Source organism: Artemia franciscana, chromosome 12, assembly GCF_032884065.1.
Source record: "Artemia franciscana chromosome 12, ASM3288406v1, whole genome shotgun sequence".
In the NCBI taxonomy this organism is placed as follows: Eukaryota; Metazoa; Arthropoda; class Branchiopoda; order Anostraca; family Artemiidae; genus Artemia; species Artemia franciscana.
Genome location: NC_088874.1, coordinates 11,424,253 through 11,440,821, shown reverse-complemented (window position 1 = coordinate 11,440,821; position 16,569 = coordinate 11,424,253). Strand labels below are relative to the sequence as shown.

Sequence of the window (16,569 nt, the reverse complement as noted above, 5' to 3'; positions counted from 1 at the left end):
CAACTGGATGAATTTTGTTCTAGTGATAACTTTGGTTGTGTGATAACTCTCTCTCACTCTCTCACTCTCTCTGGTTCTGCTCTATTTCAGCTCTGGCATGCTAATTGCTTGATTAGGACACCTAAGACACCAATGCTAGGCTTGATATATATATATATATATATATATATAAAGTTTATGTATGAATGAAGTACACATATGTTCGTTTGTTTCCTGTGACCATACATTAAAACAGCTAAAGAAAAAAAGGATTGAAACATGGTACAACTATATTGAAACCGTGTAAATGGTTACAAACAAACATATATTGAAAAAAGTCATAGAAAAGAAGTGTCATAAGGTGTGACAATTCCACGAAAGAGAAAGAAGTCCTTGCAAGATGCAAGCAAGGCCGTATCCAGAGGGTAGGTCCGCCTACCCCTCCCCCCCCCCGAAATGTTTTTTTGACACATAAAAACGTAAAAAATTGAAGATAAAAAAATTTTAGTACGTTTTTTGAAGTTTTTGAATATATTGATTATATAATCATGCGCTGGCGATGGCTGTCGTCTGTACCGAGTTGTCTCACCAACCAAAGCGCCGAACTTGGGAACACCGACCATCAATTTGTTGCCTCCAAAATAGGGCTTTGCCTAAAAGCTACTAAAACCAACCAGTCCATTTGGGTGACCTTATCCTGAGGTTTGGCAAAATGCTGCTGTCTAACATCTGGATAACATCATTGGTGTAAGAATGGTGTAAGAATAATTTTCACTGAAATCCATTATTACAATTGCTGTATTCAAAGGCAGATCTTCTTTCAGTTTTTTGAATGTTTTAGACTGTGATTTTGTAATATATGAATGTGGGATTAGGTTTTCTACCGATTTGCTCAGTAAAGAAATAAAGCTTTCAATGCTGATTGATTGCTTAACCATTTCTGTCCTGTGAGTATTAACCCATTGGCTTATAATTATTTCTTCTTCTAAATCATAATCTTCACTCAATTTTGCAGTTAAATATTCAATTAGGGCATCATCAGACGGACATTTGTCACAATGGCATAGCATACACTCACTGTTTTCAACATTACAAACCAACATCTTGGTCAAATCTTTGTAACTTTCTTCAATTTTTACAACATCTAGTAACAATTTCACATTCTGGTGTATGTTGCATACACATACTGTATGGGTACCTGCTGACCCAGCAAGGACACACCACTTTGGTCTTATACTGCAAAATTTCGGGAATTCTATTTTCAAGTTGGGGCATTCCCATTTAAGGCTAATGGTCTTAATTTGTGTCCAATGCTATTTCTCCTATGATAGAAAATCATGAATAACTTCTGCGATTTAGGTGATTTTGAACTGATTTTTTTTTTTGATGACTCTCGAGTTAAAAAGGGAAAAAATGTTGGTTTCACTTTTTCTGTATATGCTTTACCTATTGTGCAAAAAAAAGAAATCAAGTTATTTTGGTTTGGTGAATAAAAATTTAGTGGATGGGAAATGACAGTTGATTTTTTTTTTTAGTTCATCCTGCCAGTATTTAAAAAAAAATGTTGGTTGCAGAATTGTTATATTTTTATTTTTAACGGTGCAAAAAATTATTTTTAATTTTCAACATTTTTATTGCTAGAAGGTATGAAGTTGGCTCCAGAGGGTAGAATTTTGGATCATATGTAGATTTTATAATCTACAACCATTATAGAAAATTTCTGATGTCTATCATAAATAGTTTGAAAGCAAAATCAGAAAAATACAATTTCAAAATGTGCTTACTTTTTACTTATTTTACCCCTGTTTCCGGCTTAATAGCGTTGTTTATTAGCCAATAGAAAAAAAGGCGGGATTCTTATCCAATTTTAGGCATTACGCCTAGAAGGCATTGTGTCTCTGATTAAAAATGTTGACTTGTCAACTGAAGTCAATAAGACATTTGAGCTATGAGGAAGAAAATTATCAACAAAAGGTGGCTGAATTTAAAATACCGGTAAATAAAAATTACATATACAAGTTTCATTCCCTCTTGTCCATTAAATAAAAAAACAAGTTTTTTTTAACTGCATGTAAGGAGCGACATTAAAACGAACAAAAATTATTCCGTTTATGAAAGGGGGTAGTCCCCTCCTCAATGTCCCGCTCTCTACGCTAAAGTTTGACTCTTTCTCACAACTATACTTTTTAAAACAATAAGAAACTTTAGCGTAAAGAGCGAGGCGTTGAGGAGGGGACTACCCCTTTCATATACGGAATAATTTCTGTTCGTTTTAAGTTTTAATGTCGCTCCTTACTTGAAGTTAAAAAAACTTTTTTTTTATGTAATTTCTGAACGTTTTTAAATTAATGCATGTTTTGATTTGGCTCACCGCACAACGAAATTTGCATATCTTTTTTTGTCTAAATGGCTTTCTCATATTTTTGTTCTGACGATCTTGAAGAAAATGGGATGGGGGAGGAGGTCTAGTCGCCCTCCAATTTTTGGTAACTTATAAAAGCACCTAGAACTTTGTATATTTGTATTACATATATGAGGGGGTTTGCCCTTTCGTCAATACCTCGCTCTTTACACTAAAGCTTAAATTTTCTCCCGGTTCTTTAAGAATGACCCTAGAATCACCAAGTCCGTAGAATATATAGTTGAAATTACTTTAGCGGAAAGAGCGAGGTATTTAGGAGGAGATGAACCCCTCATATGCGTAATAATTTCTGTTCGTTTTAAGTTTTAATGCTGCTCCTTACTTTCAGTTGAAAAACTTCTTCATTATTATTTTTTCAGTGTTTTTTTTTTAATAATGCTAGAAAATCCTATGCCCCTTCATTGAATTTCTTTCCCCCGTGACAAATTCCTCTAAGTAAAGATCCTTCAACGTACCTCCCTCCCCTCTACCCCCCCTCAGCCAAAACCCCTCAACCTTTGACTTTTAATTAAAAGGAATAGTTATGGGAAAAGTCAAGTCATGGCCAATTGTAGAAAAAGCCAAGACAGATTGTCCAATTAAGTGGGCATCAGGTCAAGGTAAACACTGGTCAAAGTTTATAACTTGTAGCCCCTCCCCCGGAAACTATGGGGGAGTAAGTCGTCCCCAAAGACATCTTATTATGTTTTTTGACTATGTTTAAGAAAATGGCTATCTCAAAATTTTGATCTGTTGACTTTGAGAAAAAAATGAAAGTGGGAGGGGGCCTAGGTGCCCTCCAATTTTTGGTTGCTTAAAAAGGGCACTGGAACTTTTCATTTTCATTAAAATGAGCCCTCTTGTGACACCCTAGGACCAATGGGTCGATACGATCACCCCTGGGAAAAAGAAAACAAAAAACAAATAAACACACACCCTTGATCAGTCTTCTGGCAAAACAATTCTATGACTTTTAGGGCGTGTTTCCCCCTTTTTTCCAAAATAAGACAAATTTTCTCAGGCTCTTATCTTTTGATGGGTAGGACTAAATTTAATTAAAATCCGATTCTTTTGACGTATTTGTTAGTATCAAAATTTCGTTTTTTAGACTTTCGTTTACTATTGAGCCGGGTCGCTGTTTTTTTTTCTATGGTTCTTTTCATTTTTTTTAGAAAGGTGCTGCTTGGAGAACAAGATAAAGATAATTTGTCAAATGGATCAAAAATTTCAGAAGAATTTTCAGCAAATCCTCTCATAGACGATTCAAATAAATTGGGAAACGGTAGTGGTTCTTACGGTGTTGATTGCCCCGATACGAATACTGAGATAGACTTATCTGGAATTCCAGATGGAAACTGCATTGTGAATCTAAGGTATTTCCTTGCTGAAGTAATTTCAGCATTCAGACACAAAATCAGTTGCGATCACGGAAAATTGATTATAAAGCAATTAGAAAAGAAAGGCCTGAAAACTGAACTGAAAGTTAAGTGTAATAAGTGTAACTGGGGAAAGAGGATTAAAGGTGAACCAGAATGTCCAGCAACAAGCGTAAAAGAATATCTTTCAAGTTTTACGGACCAGACACAGGTTGCTTTTTCCGAAAAAAAATCAAGTCTTAAAGGCTGCTTGAATTCGAAGGCTGTTTGGGGAGCCATGGGTAGTGGAGGAGGGTATTCTACATTGTGTGAATTCTTCGGGGTGCTTGGAGTGAAACCAATGTCACGAATAGTTTATTCCCGTATTGAAAGGCAGCTTGGTAATGCTTGGATGAATAGTTTATCGGAAATTTTGCTAGAAAATGGACGAGAGGCCTTAAAATCAGCCATTCATGATGATAGGTATAAGGAGGACTCATACTGGACAAAAGTGATATGTGATGGAGGCTGGAATAAGCGTAGCAAAGGACACGATCATTCGGCCAAAGGATGTGTTGCAGTTATCATAGATGCATTTACGAAAAAACTGTTATATGTTGGCATAAAAAATAAATACTGTTATATATGTTTTTCTTCTGCAAACGCCAAAGTAATTCCCAAAGATCATTTCTGCTTTCTGAATTATAACGGAAATTCAAGGAGCATGAAAACAGATATTCTAGTTGAAGGCTTTCGTTCCAGTGAGGAGATGCACGGATTACAGTTTTTAGAGTTTATCGGTGACGGTGATTCCAGTGTTTTTTATAAGCTAAAACAAAGTGTTTCCTACGGTTCCAACATACGGAAACATGAATGTGCAAATCACGTCACAAAAAACTATACAGCCCATCTATATAATTTGTGCAAAAATAAAAAAGGTTTGTACACAAAATGTCTTCCCCGAGGAATTATCCAGCAACTGACAAAAAATTTAAGGGGTGCGATAAAAATAAATTCTGAAAATAATGGAACAGCAGAAGAGTTGAAAATCTTGTTAAAAAGAGGTCCGTACCATGTTTTCGGAAACCACACAAAATGTGATTCTGGCTGTCCTAAGATTGCTGAATTGACCGTGAATAGTAAAATAGAAGATCGGTGGAATAATTTTCCCCTGCACGTGTTTGAAGATGTTATGACAGAGGTCGATATTGTGTGTCGAAAAGCAGATCAGCTTCGAAATGACGCAACTACAAACTTAGCTGAAAGCTACATGTCAGTTGTTGCTAAATCCATCGGAGGAAAGCAAATAAGCCGGTCTAAACGAGGTTCATATCATGCAAGAGTTCATGGAGCAAGTCTTGCTTATAATTCAGGTCCAAAATGGCATCAATTAGCTTGGAAAAATATTTTTGGGCTTAGTCCTTCTAGCGTAACAAAAAAATATTGTAATAAAACGGCTAAACTCCGTGTAATATCTAAACGTAATTTGACCAGTTATTATAGTGCTCTTGGAGGAAAACACGTTGCTAAGTTAAAAAATAGAAACTATAACTTTGGTAATCGTGACTATGGACCAAATTGCAATAAGCCAGACATGACTTCTGATGAAATGAATTTGGCCATACAAAAATATACTGACGAGAATTTAAAATTGGATTTTGCCAGTATAAGCTGTTTGTTCAACAGTACCAAGGGCCAATCCAAAAATGACACTTGGGTTGAAGAAAGATCTAAGAGAATAACTAGTAGTTACTTCCACAGAATTGCAACCAGAAAAAACAGCACCAGAGTTGCCCCAATTGTTAAGCAAATTCGAAACTTGGGACCTAGATTCTGCTCTGCCCTAATGAAAAAGGGCTTAGATTTAGAAGTAGTGGCACTAGAAGCATATGAAAACAAATTCAACTTAAAAGTCGTAAAGGGAGATCAAATAGGACTCAGTGTGCATCCACAGTATCAGTATCTTGCTGCATCTGTAGATGGACTGCTCCCTAATGGCACACCTATAGAGATAAAAACGGTGCATAATATACCAGAGTTCAAAACCATTTATGATGTGGCCCAGTCAAAAAATTTAGTTAAAGCATTTTTTCTTGAATTATCCAGTGAAGGTCTTCAGCTAAAAAAAAATCACAGGTATTTCGCCCAGATACAAGGCCAACTCGAGATACTGGATAAAATGGTATGCCACTTAATAGTTTATAACTCTATTGAGGATTGGGAAATAATTACAGTTCACCGATCGAAAGACTACTGGGAAAAAATATTTCCGAAGCTTGAAGCCTTCTGGAATGAATCCTTACTTCCTGAAATTTTAGACTCTCAAGGGTTGCAAGGAATATGGAAATCAGAGAACCTGTGTCTGTAAAATGTACAACAGCCCACCAACCGAAGGACTCAAGCTTGTCTCAAGAAATAAAAAGAGGAAAAAAAAGAAGGTTGAGTCGAGTTGAAGTGAACAGCAAGAAAAAAAACGCACAGAAGGGATCGGGGGAGAACAGTGAATTTACCAGGAACTCAATGCATGAAAACAGTGATTTTGAAGAAATAATTTGGTCTGATTTGGAATAGATAAATCTTCGTGTTTGATAAAAAAAATGTGTTAAAAAATATTGGCAAGGAAAATTCTTTTTTCCTCCGTAAATTTCTGTCTCATTCTTCGTCAATGTCCAAAAATAATGAAGTTTCTTATCTGGTCTGAAGTATATTAAATACATTTAATACAAACAATTTTAGTTTTTTTTATAAATTTCTTGTATGTTACTTGGGCTTAATATTTGTGATTTTTATAGTTCTTCCTACAATTATTACGTTTTCTGTACAATTCGTTCATTTTTGGTATTTAATTAAAGCATCATTAAGTTTCTTTCCGAAATCTTGTGCATCTCGCCCTTACACAAAATAACGTTAACGCCCTAATCTTATTACAAGTAAAATAGCTTTCATCTTATTAATTCCAAAATACTGACAAAAAAAAAACCTATAAAAATCAAGGTGACTGGAAAGATATTGAAAATGAACTGAATGTGTAATGTATAATTATTTAGTGTTTAATATACTAATTACAGGAAGCATCAACAATTAAGGTTTACAGATTCTATTTAGCGACAATTTTTTATTTTGGTTTACGATTAGAAGGGAACTCTAGCCCAACTCCTATGGGCAGTAATTTGTGTCCTTTTTGGTTTAACTTTAGCACTCATTTTAATTTTCAATCGTTTAGGATTTAATTATTTGTATATAGCAGTACCCATTTCTTTTATGTTTGGTATAATTATTTATTTTTATTTCTCTTCATTTTCAGTCAATTATGCATAGACAGTAATGTTTGACCGTTTCACATTTAGATCATTGAAGGATTTTATTTTCTGTCCGTCTGTTTCAAATGGCTCTTTAATTTTCGATTACTTAACTCACTAGCCTAATTGTATAATGTACATTCCCAGATTGCTATGAAATCACGATCTTGTATCAGACTTAGCAGACATCTGCCATGCTTGGGATACTTATGTCATGCTTGGCACAGATCTAGTACTGTTCTCACAGTTCCGCTATGCTTGGCACACTTCTGCCATGCTTGGTACTAGCCACCTGAGGTATATGATTTCTGAGAGTGAAAAACCTCTCAAACATTCATCCTTTTTCTTTGGGTAGTTTACTTTTGCATGTGTGGACTGTTTGTTTTCGTTGTTGTATTTTAATGGGGGCAGATACGATGGACAAGGGTTTTTAAATTCCTTTTGGGAAATCCCGAACTTTTTACTGTTATCGCTTTTCTTCTATTTCAATAAAAATTCTTTTTTATGTGCTTTAACCCGTATGCGCCTGAGAGGCTATATTTCTTCCAAAATAAGTTCATTAGTACGGGTATGCATTGAGTTTTTCGTTTTACACAAACTTTTCCTCTTGTTATCTTCCCAATAAATTAGTTTTATTTCCATCAATTCTGTTTATATGCTACTTTTTCATAGTAAATTTATGATGGAATGGCGGATTAGTCTTCTTAGTTATTTAGCAGGATGAGATTGAGGAGCACAAAAACACAAACGTACGCAAACACAGGAACAAGTCTACACACACATCAAATTACCAATTACGCACTTATTGTTTGATGCAAGCTGTGCTAGAGTTTTGTTCGCAGGAATTCTTCAATTCAATTCAATCATATATATTTAAATAAAAACACATAATTACATGTACATAATCTGCCAGGAAAGCACAAAAGTGCTTGACTAGGGCAGAAACTTAACTAAAGAATAATTAAACAATCAACTAACAGAAACAACGAATCAACTGGATTTATCAAAAAAGAGAAAAAAGGGGAGTGACGAAGAGAAAAAAAAAAAAAAAAAGAAAAGACCGAAAAGAGGAGGACCGCATGATATTCAAATCCAAACAGTATTTCTGTAACGACCCTTCACTGCTCGCTTGAAGGTAGTAAGGTTATTTGAGTTCCGGATTTCCAAGGGGATTGAATTCCAGATAGCTGGTGCATATCCGTAAAGTCCTTTGCGAAAGCCAAGTTGGGTATCGCACAGAAGATTCTACTCCTGGAGGTAATCATACATTCTTTCATGGACTACTTTCTCATAAATCTTCGAAAAAAAGGTAAAATAGAAATGGATCGGTAATTACTTGGTTCATTTTTTGACTTCCCTTGGTGAAGGGGTAGCACTCGGGCTAATTTAAGTCTTTCTGGAAAAGTTCCCTCTTCAAGTGATAAATTAATCAGATGAGTCAAAATAGAAATAACAATTGTTTTTGTTGCTTTAACGATACTTCATCTACTCCACAGGATTGTTATTTCATACTCATAATTATTTCATTTATTTCATTTTCATCACAATTTGTAAAAAGGAATTCAGAAGTAACATGACGAGGTTTAAGTTTGGGGACTGGTGGACTTCGAGAACTGAAGATTAAAAGAAAATAGCCAGGTGGGTGTTTCACCCACCTGGCTAACTGCTTGCAATTCTCAATACCCAAGGGTTCTCCCAATAGCCAAACAATTTTCATTTCCAAACGGACTCGGTCTCGGTTGAGGTTTGGGAGAGTTCACGCTTTACATTTCAAAACAGACACCTATCTCGAAAATAAAAGATTTGTCTACTTTTCGTACAAGTTCTACCATTTGCATTCAATGCACATCGAATCAAAATCTCTGAGCGAAAAAATATAGGATTACCCTTTAAATTGATGTGCAAAAGAAAACACTATTTTTACCTCAGCAGTGGGTATATTTTCTTTTACATAACCTGTTCATCTAAATTAATCTCCGTAGAATCTAACGTGCTTTTACTAAACAAACATCTTTTGTTTTTTTCTCCCACTGGTTTATGTTTTTGTCAAGTCTCATAAACGAGTTTGCTATCGAATAGATACTAGCAGTGGCGTTATTAAGATTCTTAGAATCTGTTTCAGAAATTCGGCGGGAACAAAAAAGACCATTAGCCTTAAAACAAGAGTAAACCTCTCTCAAATTACTGAGAATAAGTCTTTTTTGCATCGAAATATTTTTTAATGCTCACTTTATCTTTTGCTCTGGGTAAAACTCTTGAATTCTCATCACTTTGGTAAAAGTCTGTCACAAGTTTAACTGTGTTTTTGGAGTGTGTTACCTTTTTTAGGGTCAGGGATAGCTAGGATACCTTTTTCTCGTTTAAGTTTTCTTGCTTGTTCTACCATATATCGGTCATCTGAAATTCTGTAGCAACTTTTTTCTGGCACCAAAGTCAGAATCTGGACTTTTTGGGATCTCCCAACAGACATAAGTTTTTTTCTTTTAAAAAGCCCACAAGCTTATCAAAATCTTCTGCTTTTTTGATAAAATTTCTTTTGTCTTCTGACATTTCAATGTCATGATCTAGAGCTTTGGAGATTTTTTCTTTACTTCTTTTGTTACTTTTTCAACTTTTCTTTTGTAATGCAATCCCTTACTATGTGATGACAAATTATCACGTTTAATTAGAGTTAAACCCAAATCATCTAAGGCTGCATTTTTTTTGTGAAAGGGAGACATTTCTAGATTCAAATGAATCCAATTCAATCATTAGTTCATCATCAGATTCATTTTAAGTGATTTTAGTTTTTTCTTCACAGAAGTTTTGACATGAAGGGCATCTCTTTTTGTCCAGGTTAAATAAAAATATTTTTTTCACACAATTGTTTTGAAAAACTTAAAGATATACTTCTTAGTGACTTTTCTATTGGCTTGTTGTGTTTTTTAATGAATCTATGCATACTGTTTGATATTTTTCAAATACATTGAGAAAGTAGTAGCTATGATGGGAACAAACATTTTTAAATTGATTCCAGATCCAAGTTGAATTAATTCTTTTTCTTCCTCGGTTAATTCTGATACAAATTGTAATTTTTTGGAAGGTGTATAAATTGTCTGAAAACAGTCTGAATGTTTAAATAGTCCAATCCTACAAGCTTGAGGATTTGTCATTTTGATTTCCACTTACCCCATCTTAAAACTTTAATTTACTTTCAAACCAAATGTTTCAACTTGCGTCTTCTTTTAGTTGGTCTGTAATTTGTTACTCATAAATAATGTTGAATATCAGTCATATATGTGAAAAAGCCATGTATCTTTTTTGTTTATCTGTTAGCCTATGTATCTAGGAGTATGTAAAAAAAAATATGAACACTCTACCAGGTCTGGGACCTGAGATATTTTATATTCAGGGAATTTTTATATTTAGAAGGATCTTGTTCTTCAGAGCTCTTATTTTAAATCCCGACCAGATCTGGTGACATTGGGGTGAGTTGGAGGGGGAAACCGGAAATCTTGAAAAACGTGAAAATTGAGGTATCTGTATCATACAAATGGATGATCGGATCTTAATGAAACTTGATATATAAAAAGATCCTATGTCTCATATGTTCTATTTTCAATTATAATGGGATCCAGGGACATAGGGGGCTGGAGGGGGAAACAGAAATCTACAGAAAAACGCTTAGAGTGGAGAGATCGGGATGAAACTTGATGAGAAGAATAAGAACAAGTTCTAGTTACGTATATTGACATAACTGAACGGATCCAGTCTCTTTGGGGGAGTTTGGGGGGATATGTTAATTCGGGAAAAATAGAAAAATTGAGGTATTTTCAACTTAAGAACTGGTGACCTGATATTAATGAAATTATATATTTAGAGGGAATTCATGTCTCAGAGCTCTTATTTTGAATCCCGACTAGATTTGGTGACACTGGAGGGAATTGGAGAGGGAAACCGAAATCTTGGAAAACGCTTAGATTGGAGAGATCGGATGAAACGTAATGGATAGAGTAAGCAAATGTTGTAGATATATTACCGACATAACCGGACTGAATCCGATCTCTTTGTGGGAGCTGGGGGGGGGGGGGGTCTAGCGCTTTGGCGAGTTTGGTGCTTCTGGACGTGCTAGGACGATCAAAATTGGTAGGCGTGTCAGGTACTCGTACAAATTGTCTTGATAAAGTTGTTTCTCCCGATTTGACCATCTGGGGGGGGGGGGGTTGAAGGGAGAGGTAAAATTTAGAAAAAATGAGGTATTATTAACTTACCAGTGGGTGATCGGATCTTAATGAATTTTGATATTTAAGAGGTTGTTGTGTTGTCTCATAGCTCTTATTTTAAATCCCGACCAGCATTAAGCTTCTGATTTTACTTTTAAATCATTCTATTGATTCTTAAAATTTCGTTAAAGCTTGTACCATATGAGCTCTTGGCTCTTCCGACTTCGTCACACGTGCCATATGAGCTCTTAGCTCTTGTTTCAAAACAAGTGTTCAATATTAAAAATACAGGTATATTTGAATCGTGAAATATACATATATTTCTGGGAAGGGGCTAGGTTGGAAGGCTACCCTCATTCCATATGCACCTGAAATTCCAAGTGAAATGTATGAATGTTGTCTGAATCAAGGTGACAGAAAAAAAGTATACATTTTATCCGGTACTTTGAACTCCTTTCTCTCTAGGAGATTTGTCTAGCTCAACCGATGTTTGGATCAGAGTGATTCCCTGGGTTTCAAACCCAATCGCTCTGAACCCGCCATCAAGTTCAGTGTAAAATTTGAGGACAATCAGAAGTCAAAACCTATTTTTACATAGTGGGGGAAATATAATATAGAAATAAAATAATTTGTCTTAGTGAATCTGCTCTTTTGAAACCCCTCCACTTATTTGGAATTTAGTCTTTTACGTTTTTTAGTAAACATTATGTGAATTTTTATACTGTTTAGGGCCAGGACCTTAGAAGTCTGACACCTGGACCTTTGGTCCAAAAGACGAAAAATCTAAGACTGCTTGAAGGGTTTTTTCTCCCCCATTCTCTTGGAAATATTTTTTGTTATGATCGTATGCACACCTGAACATCATGGGATGGATGGAATCCACCTTAGATTTATCCTACTCCTCCAGGGAATTTTAGGGTTTTATTCTACTATCCCCTTTTGGCTCAAAAATTGACTTGTTAATGAAAATTTTGATTATATGCTAAAAACATAAAAGATTATAGGAAACTAATGGAAATTATGGATCAAGTCTTTATAAATTATAATAGCCCAGATCCTATTTTTTTGTTTATGACTTTTCAAGTTTTTTTTTCGTATTTGCTTTAGCTTCCTTAATTATTGATCTCTGTCTTTTCTTAGGGACTAGGTGGGATCTTCATGTTTGACATAACTGATGCCGAATCGACGTTCGCTGGATTAGGAAGATTTGGAGAAACTCTAGTTGTCATATGTGGCAACAAAATTGACGGCACTTCCAGGTAAGCTAGGACGATGAAATTTGGCAGGCGTATCAGGAACCAGACCAGATCAAATTATAAATAGTCGTTTTCCTGACTTGGCCATCTGGGGGTTGGGGTTACAGTTAATTCGAAAAAATTAGAAAAAATGAGGTATTTTTAACTTGCGAAGAAGTGATCAGATCTTATGACATTTCATATTTAGAAGGACCTCGTAAGTCAGATCTCTTATTTTAAATCCCCACCGGATCCAGCGTCATTGGGGGGGAGGGACTAGAAATCATTTGAAAACACTTAAAGCAGAGAGATCAGGATTAAACTTGATGGTAAGAATAAGAACGATTCCAAAATACGTGACTGACATAACCGGACGGGATCCGCTCTCTTTGGTGGAGTTAGGGGGGGGGGGAGTAATTCGGAAAAATTAGAAACAATGAGGTATTTGTAACGTACGAACGGGTGATTAGACCTTCATGAAATTTGATATTTAGTAGGATCTTGTGCTTTAGAGCTCTCATTTTAAATCCCGACCAGAAACAGTGATAATGGGGGGGGAGTTCGAGCGGAAACCGGAATTCTTGGAAAACGTGAAAATTGAGGTATTGTTATCTTACGAAAGGGTGATCGGATCTTAATTAAACTTGATATATAGAAGGATCTTATGTCTCAGATTCTCAATTTTCCATTCGAATCGGATCGGGGACAAAGAGGACTGGAGGGGAAAAACAGAAATCTTGGAAAACGCTTAGAGTGGAGAGATCGGGATGAAACTTGATGCGAAGAATAAGCACAAGTTCTAGATACTTGATTGACATAATTGGAACGGATCCGCTCTTTTTGGGGGAGTTGGGGGGATTTCCAGTTCTTTGGCGAGTTGGACGTGCTAGGACGATGAAGATTGGTAGGCGTGTCAGGGACCTGCACAAATTGACATGATAACAGTCGTTTCCCTTATTCAACTACCTGGAGGGCTGGAGGGAGAGGAAAAATTGAAAAAAAATTGAGAGATTTTTAATTTATGAATGGGTGATCGGACCTTAATGAAATTCGATATTTAGAAGGACCTCGTGTCTCCGAGTTTTTATTTTAGATCCCGACCATATCTGGTGATACTGGGAGAGTTTGAGGGGGGAACAGGAAATCTTGGTAAACGCTTCGAGTGAGAGAGATTGGGATGAAACTTGGTGGGAAGAATAAGCACAAGTCCTAGGTACGTGATTGACATAACTGGACGGAATCCACTCTCTTTGGGGAAGTTGGTGGTGGGGGGGTGGTAATTCGGAAAGATTAGAAAAATTGAGGTATTTTTAACTTAAGAAACGGGTGACCGGATCTTATTTGATATTTAGATAGAAATTATGTCTCAGAGCTATTTTTTTAAAGTCCGACCAAGTATGGTGACATTGGGGGGGGGGGGAGTTGGAGAGGTAAACTGGAAATCTCGGAAAACGTCTTGAGTGAAGAGATCGGGATGAAACTTGGTTGGTAGAATAAGCAAATGTCGTAGATACGTGATTGACGTGACCGGACTGGATCTACTCTCTTTCGGGGAATTAGGAGGGGGGGGGGTGTTTCCCCGATTCGACTATCACAAGTGCCATATGAGCTCTTACCTCTTGTTAAAATAGGATTTGGAAAGCTGACTCTTCATTGTAATTCCGCGAGTCTAATGGAAACATGTAATCATCTTCTATTTGATTGCCTTGTCTATTTTAGAGCACGTAAAGTAATGGAATTTGAACTAAGTTAATTAAGAGACTTGACTTTTAGTTAGAGAGCAAAATCTTGGGGGGGGGGGGTCAATGTGACAGGTATGCCAAGGAGCAAAATCTTAGGGAAAGCTGAATGTCACAAAGGTGCCAATAATTGACAAATTTATTAAGTCAAAGAGTGAAAAAAGAAACAAACAGAGAAAAGGGGGCACGGGAGAAATCTCGGGGGGTTAAGGGTCCCACCCCCTGGATCCACCAGTGTTCTAGTCCTTTATTATAAGTCGAAAGTGATTGGAGACCAACTTGCTAAGGGAGGGAGTATTTTCCAAGGGGAGATTCGCCGGTGATTATTTTCAACAAGGCGTATTTTGCACGGTTTTTTTTTGGGAGGGGGGTTGTATTTGTCGGAGAGGAAAGACTATGACAGATTCCTTGAAAGTGTGGTATATTCTTAGGAATAGAGCTATTTTCTACAGGGATGATTTTCCATTGTAAGGGAAGTTTTCGGGGAGGGGGGGGGGGGTGGTAGACTTTTCAGCAGAAATTTTACACGGGGGAAATTTGGCTGAATTCAAATACAAATTTGCTCATTCACCTCATGAGAAATAATCCATGAAGAACTGTCTGTTAGAATTATCTACGAGAAACTTCTCGATGGAGGGGAGGGATCTAGGAAAATTTTTCGACGTAGAAGTAATTTTCGGAATGAATTAATAAACGATCAGAAATTAGTATATTTTTTTAGTAAGATTATGAAGAATAAGCTAAGAATAACTTTTCATGCGGACTAGTGCACAATATGTTGTTGTTTTTTTATTGGGGGAGGGGGGCATTTGTAGCGATGACACACTTTTACGGGGCAAATTCATGGAGGGAGAATTTTACGTGGGGGGACTTCCTTAGTGTAATTACCATGAATGAGGAGGTATTTATCCGGATATTATTCGAAAAAAATCTGAAGTTAAATTTTAAGAAAAACTATTTTTTCAGCTGAAAGTGAGGAGAAGCGCTAAAACCTGAGAAGTTTATATGTGTGCTGCCTCCTCCTCGACACCCCACTCTTTACACTAAAGTTAGACCTTCATTCAAAATTCTTAAAGAGACTTTTTTTGAAGTTTTGACACATAAAATATTAGAACAAAGTAACAGGTAACAGAGTAACAGAAATGAAGTAACAGGGGAAAATAACTCACGAGATCCAATATGCTACTAATTGCAAATCTTGAAATAGTTAATCGGTTTAGTACTATTGGAAATGGGGGTGGCATATTTATCGCTATATATGTATGTAGTCAATACAAAATCAATGTTTATTACTACTTATACAAAAATACTAACGATTATACATCATCATTTAGTTGAGTTGGAAATATTACAGGGAAGTTCAGTGAATCTTTATTGGGGGAGGGAAAACTTCATACCTAAAGAGACATATTTTTATTACCGGAATATGCAGCTTTTCGGGAAAAGGTGCTTCAGTTTAATATGGAGTAGGAGTGACTTACTCTTTAATCTTCATTAATTTTTTGGGATATGTTGAATTGAACGTACGATAAGGATGCTTGTAAGGAGTCTGCTATTTACTAATACTCTATTCGGATGTTTGCTTTTGGAATGTATCTTCAGGTACCCGGTACCGTAAGAGCGAGGTATCTCTTCGTAGGCTGTGGGTTTTAACATTTGGGATACCAAGACCTGCCGAGTGAAGAGTGATTTATTTTACACAGAAGGTACCAAGTTACAGCTTATAGTTACATTCTGTATTTCTGACAATTAGTAAGTGACAATAAAAAAATTCTAGTTCCCCTGAAACACAAACACGTCCAATTTAAAGAGCTTGTGATCTACCCATAAAAGAAAATAACCGTTGCTATTTACTTTGATCGCCACCATTACTTGCGAAAGCAATGACAACTTCCTATTAAGCTTAGGACTTCTATCTGACGGTACGGCTACAAGCCCGACTTTTTTCTAGTATTTAAGGCTCAAGAACAATATAAGTTATTTTTTTTCTAAAACAGCTTTTCTCAAATTCGTATTTGGTTCCTTATGTTAGCTTCATAGTTTTATCCTGAAGGGAGAGTCGGGAATATGTGCAGGATTTTTTTCCTTTTTGAAGGGTGTTTTTTTGGGAAGGGGGGCTCAATAATAAGAAAAACGTATTTATATGGGACCAGAGAGCTGGACCTCAAGACCTCCATCCCCAAAAGTATGTCCTTGGAGAGGATGGCTCTTATCTTACTGTAGAAATAGCTTGAAAATGGAATTTAAAAGTTAAATTCACGAAGTTACCTGTACAGAGGTTGAATGGATGGGGGTATTGCTCAGAAATAGGTTTTACCTTATTTCGCCCTTTCCCATATGAAAACTTTAAGACAATGAC

General features: G+C 36.1%; 2 protein-coding genes across 2 annotated transcripts in view; both read left to right on the top strand.

Moving 5' to 3' along the window:
• The window catches only part of LOC136033432 (GPI ethanolamine phosphate transferase 3-like), a 34,343-nt gene extending 20,119 nt beyond the window's left edge, over positions 1 to 14,224 (top strand). The window contains exons 5-6 of the mRNA XM_065714181.1: positions 12,377 to 12,495; positions 14,191 to 14,224. Coding sequence (XP_065570253.1) covers positions 12,377 to 12,495; positions 14,191 to 14,224 — 153 coding nt within the window. The remainder of the gene's footprint in view (positions 1 to 12,376; positions 12,496 to 14,190) is intronic.
• On the top strand, positions 1,825 to 9,168 carry LOC136033682 (uncharacterized). Its single transcript, XM_065714530.1, has 2 exons — positions 1,825 to 1,974; positions 3,553 to 9,168. The coding sequence occupies exons 1-2, from the start codon at positions 1,928 to 1,930 to the stop codon at positions 6,101 to 6,103; spliced, it is 2,598 nt and encodes an 865-aa protein (XP_065570602.1). The 5' UTR covers positions 1,825 to 1,927; the 3' UTR covers positions 6,104 to 9,168.
• Positions 14,225 to 16,569: the final 2,345 nt, after the last annotated feature.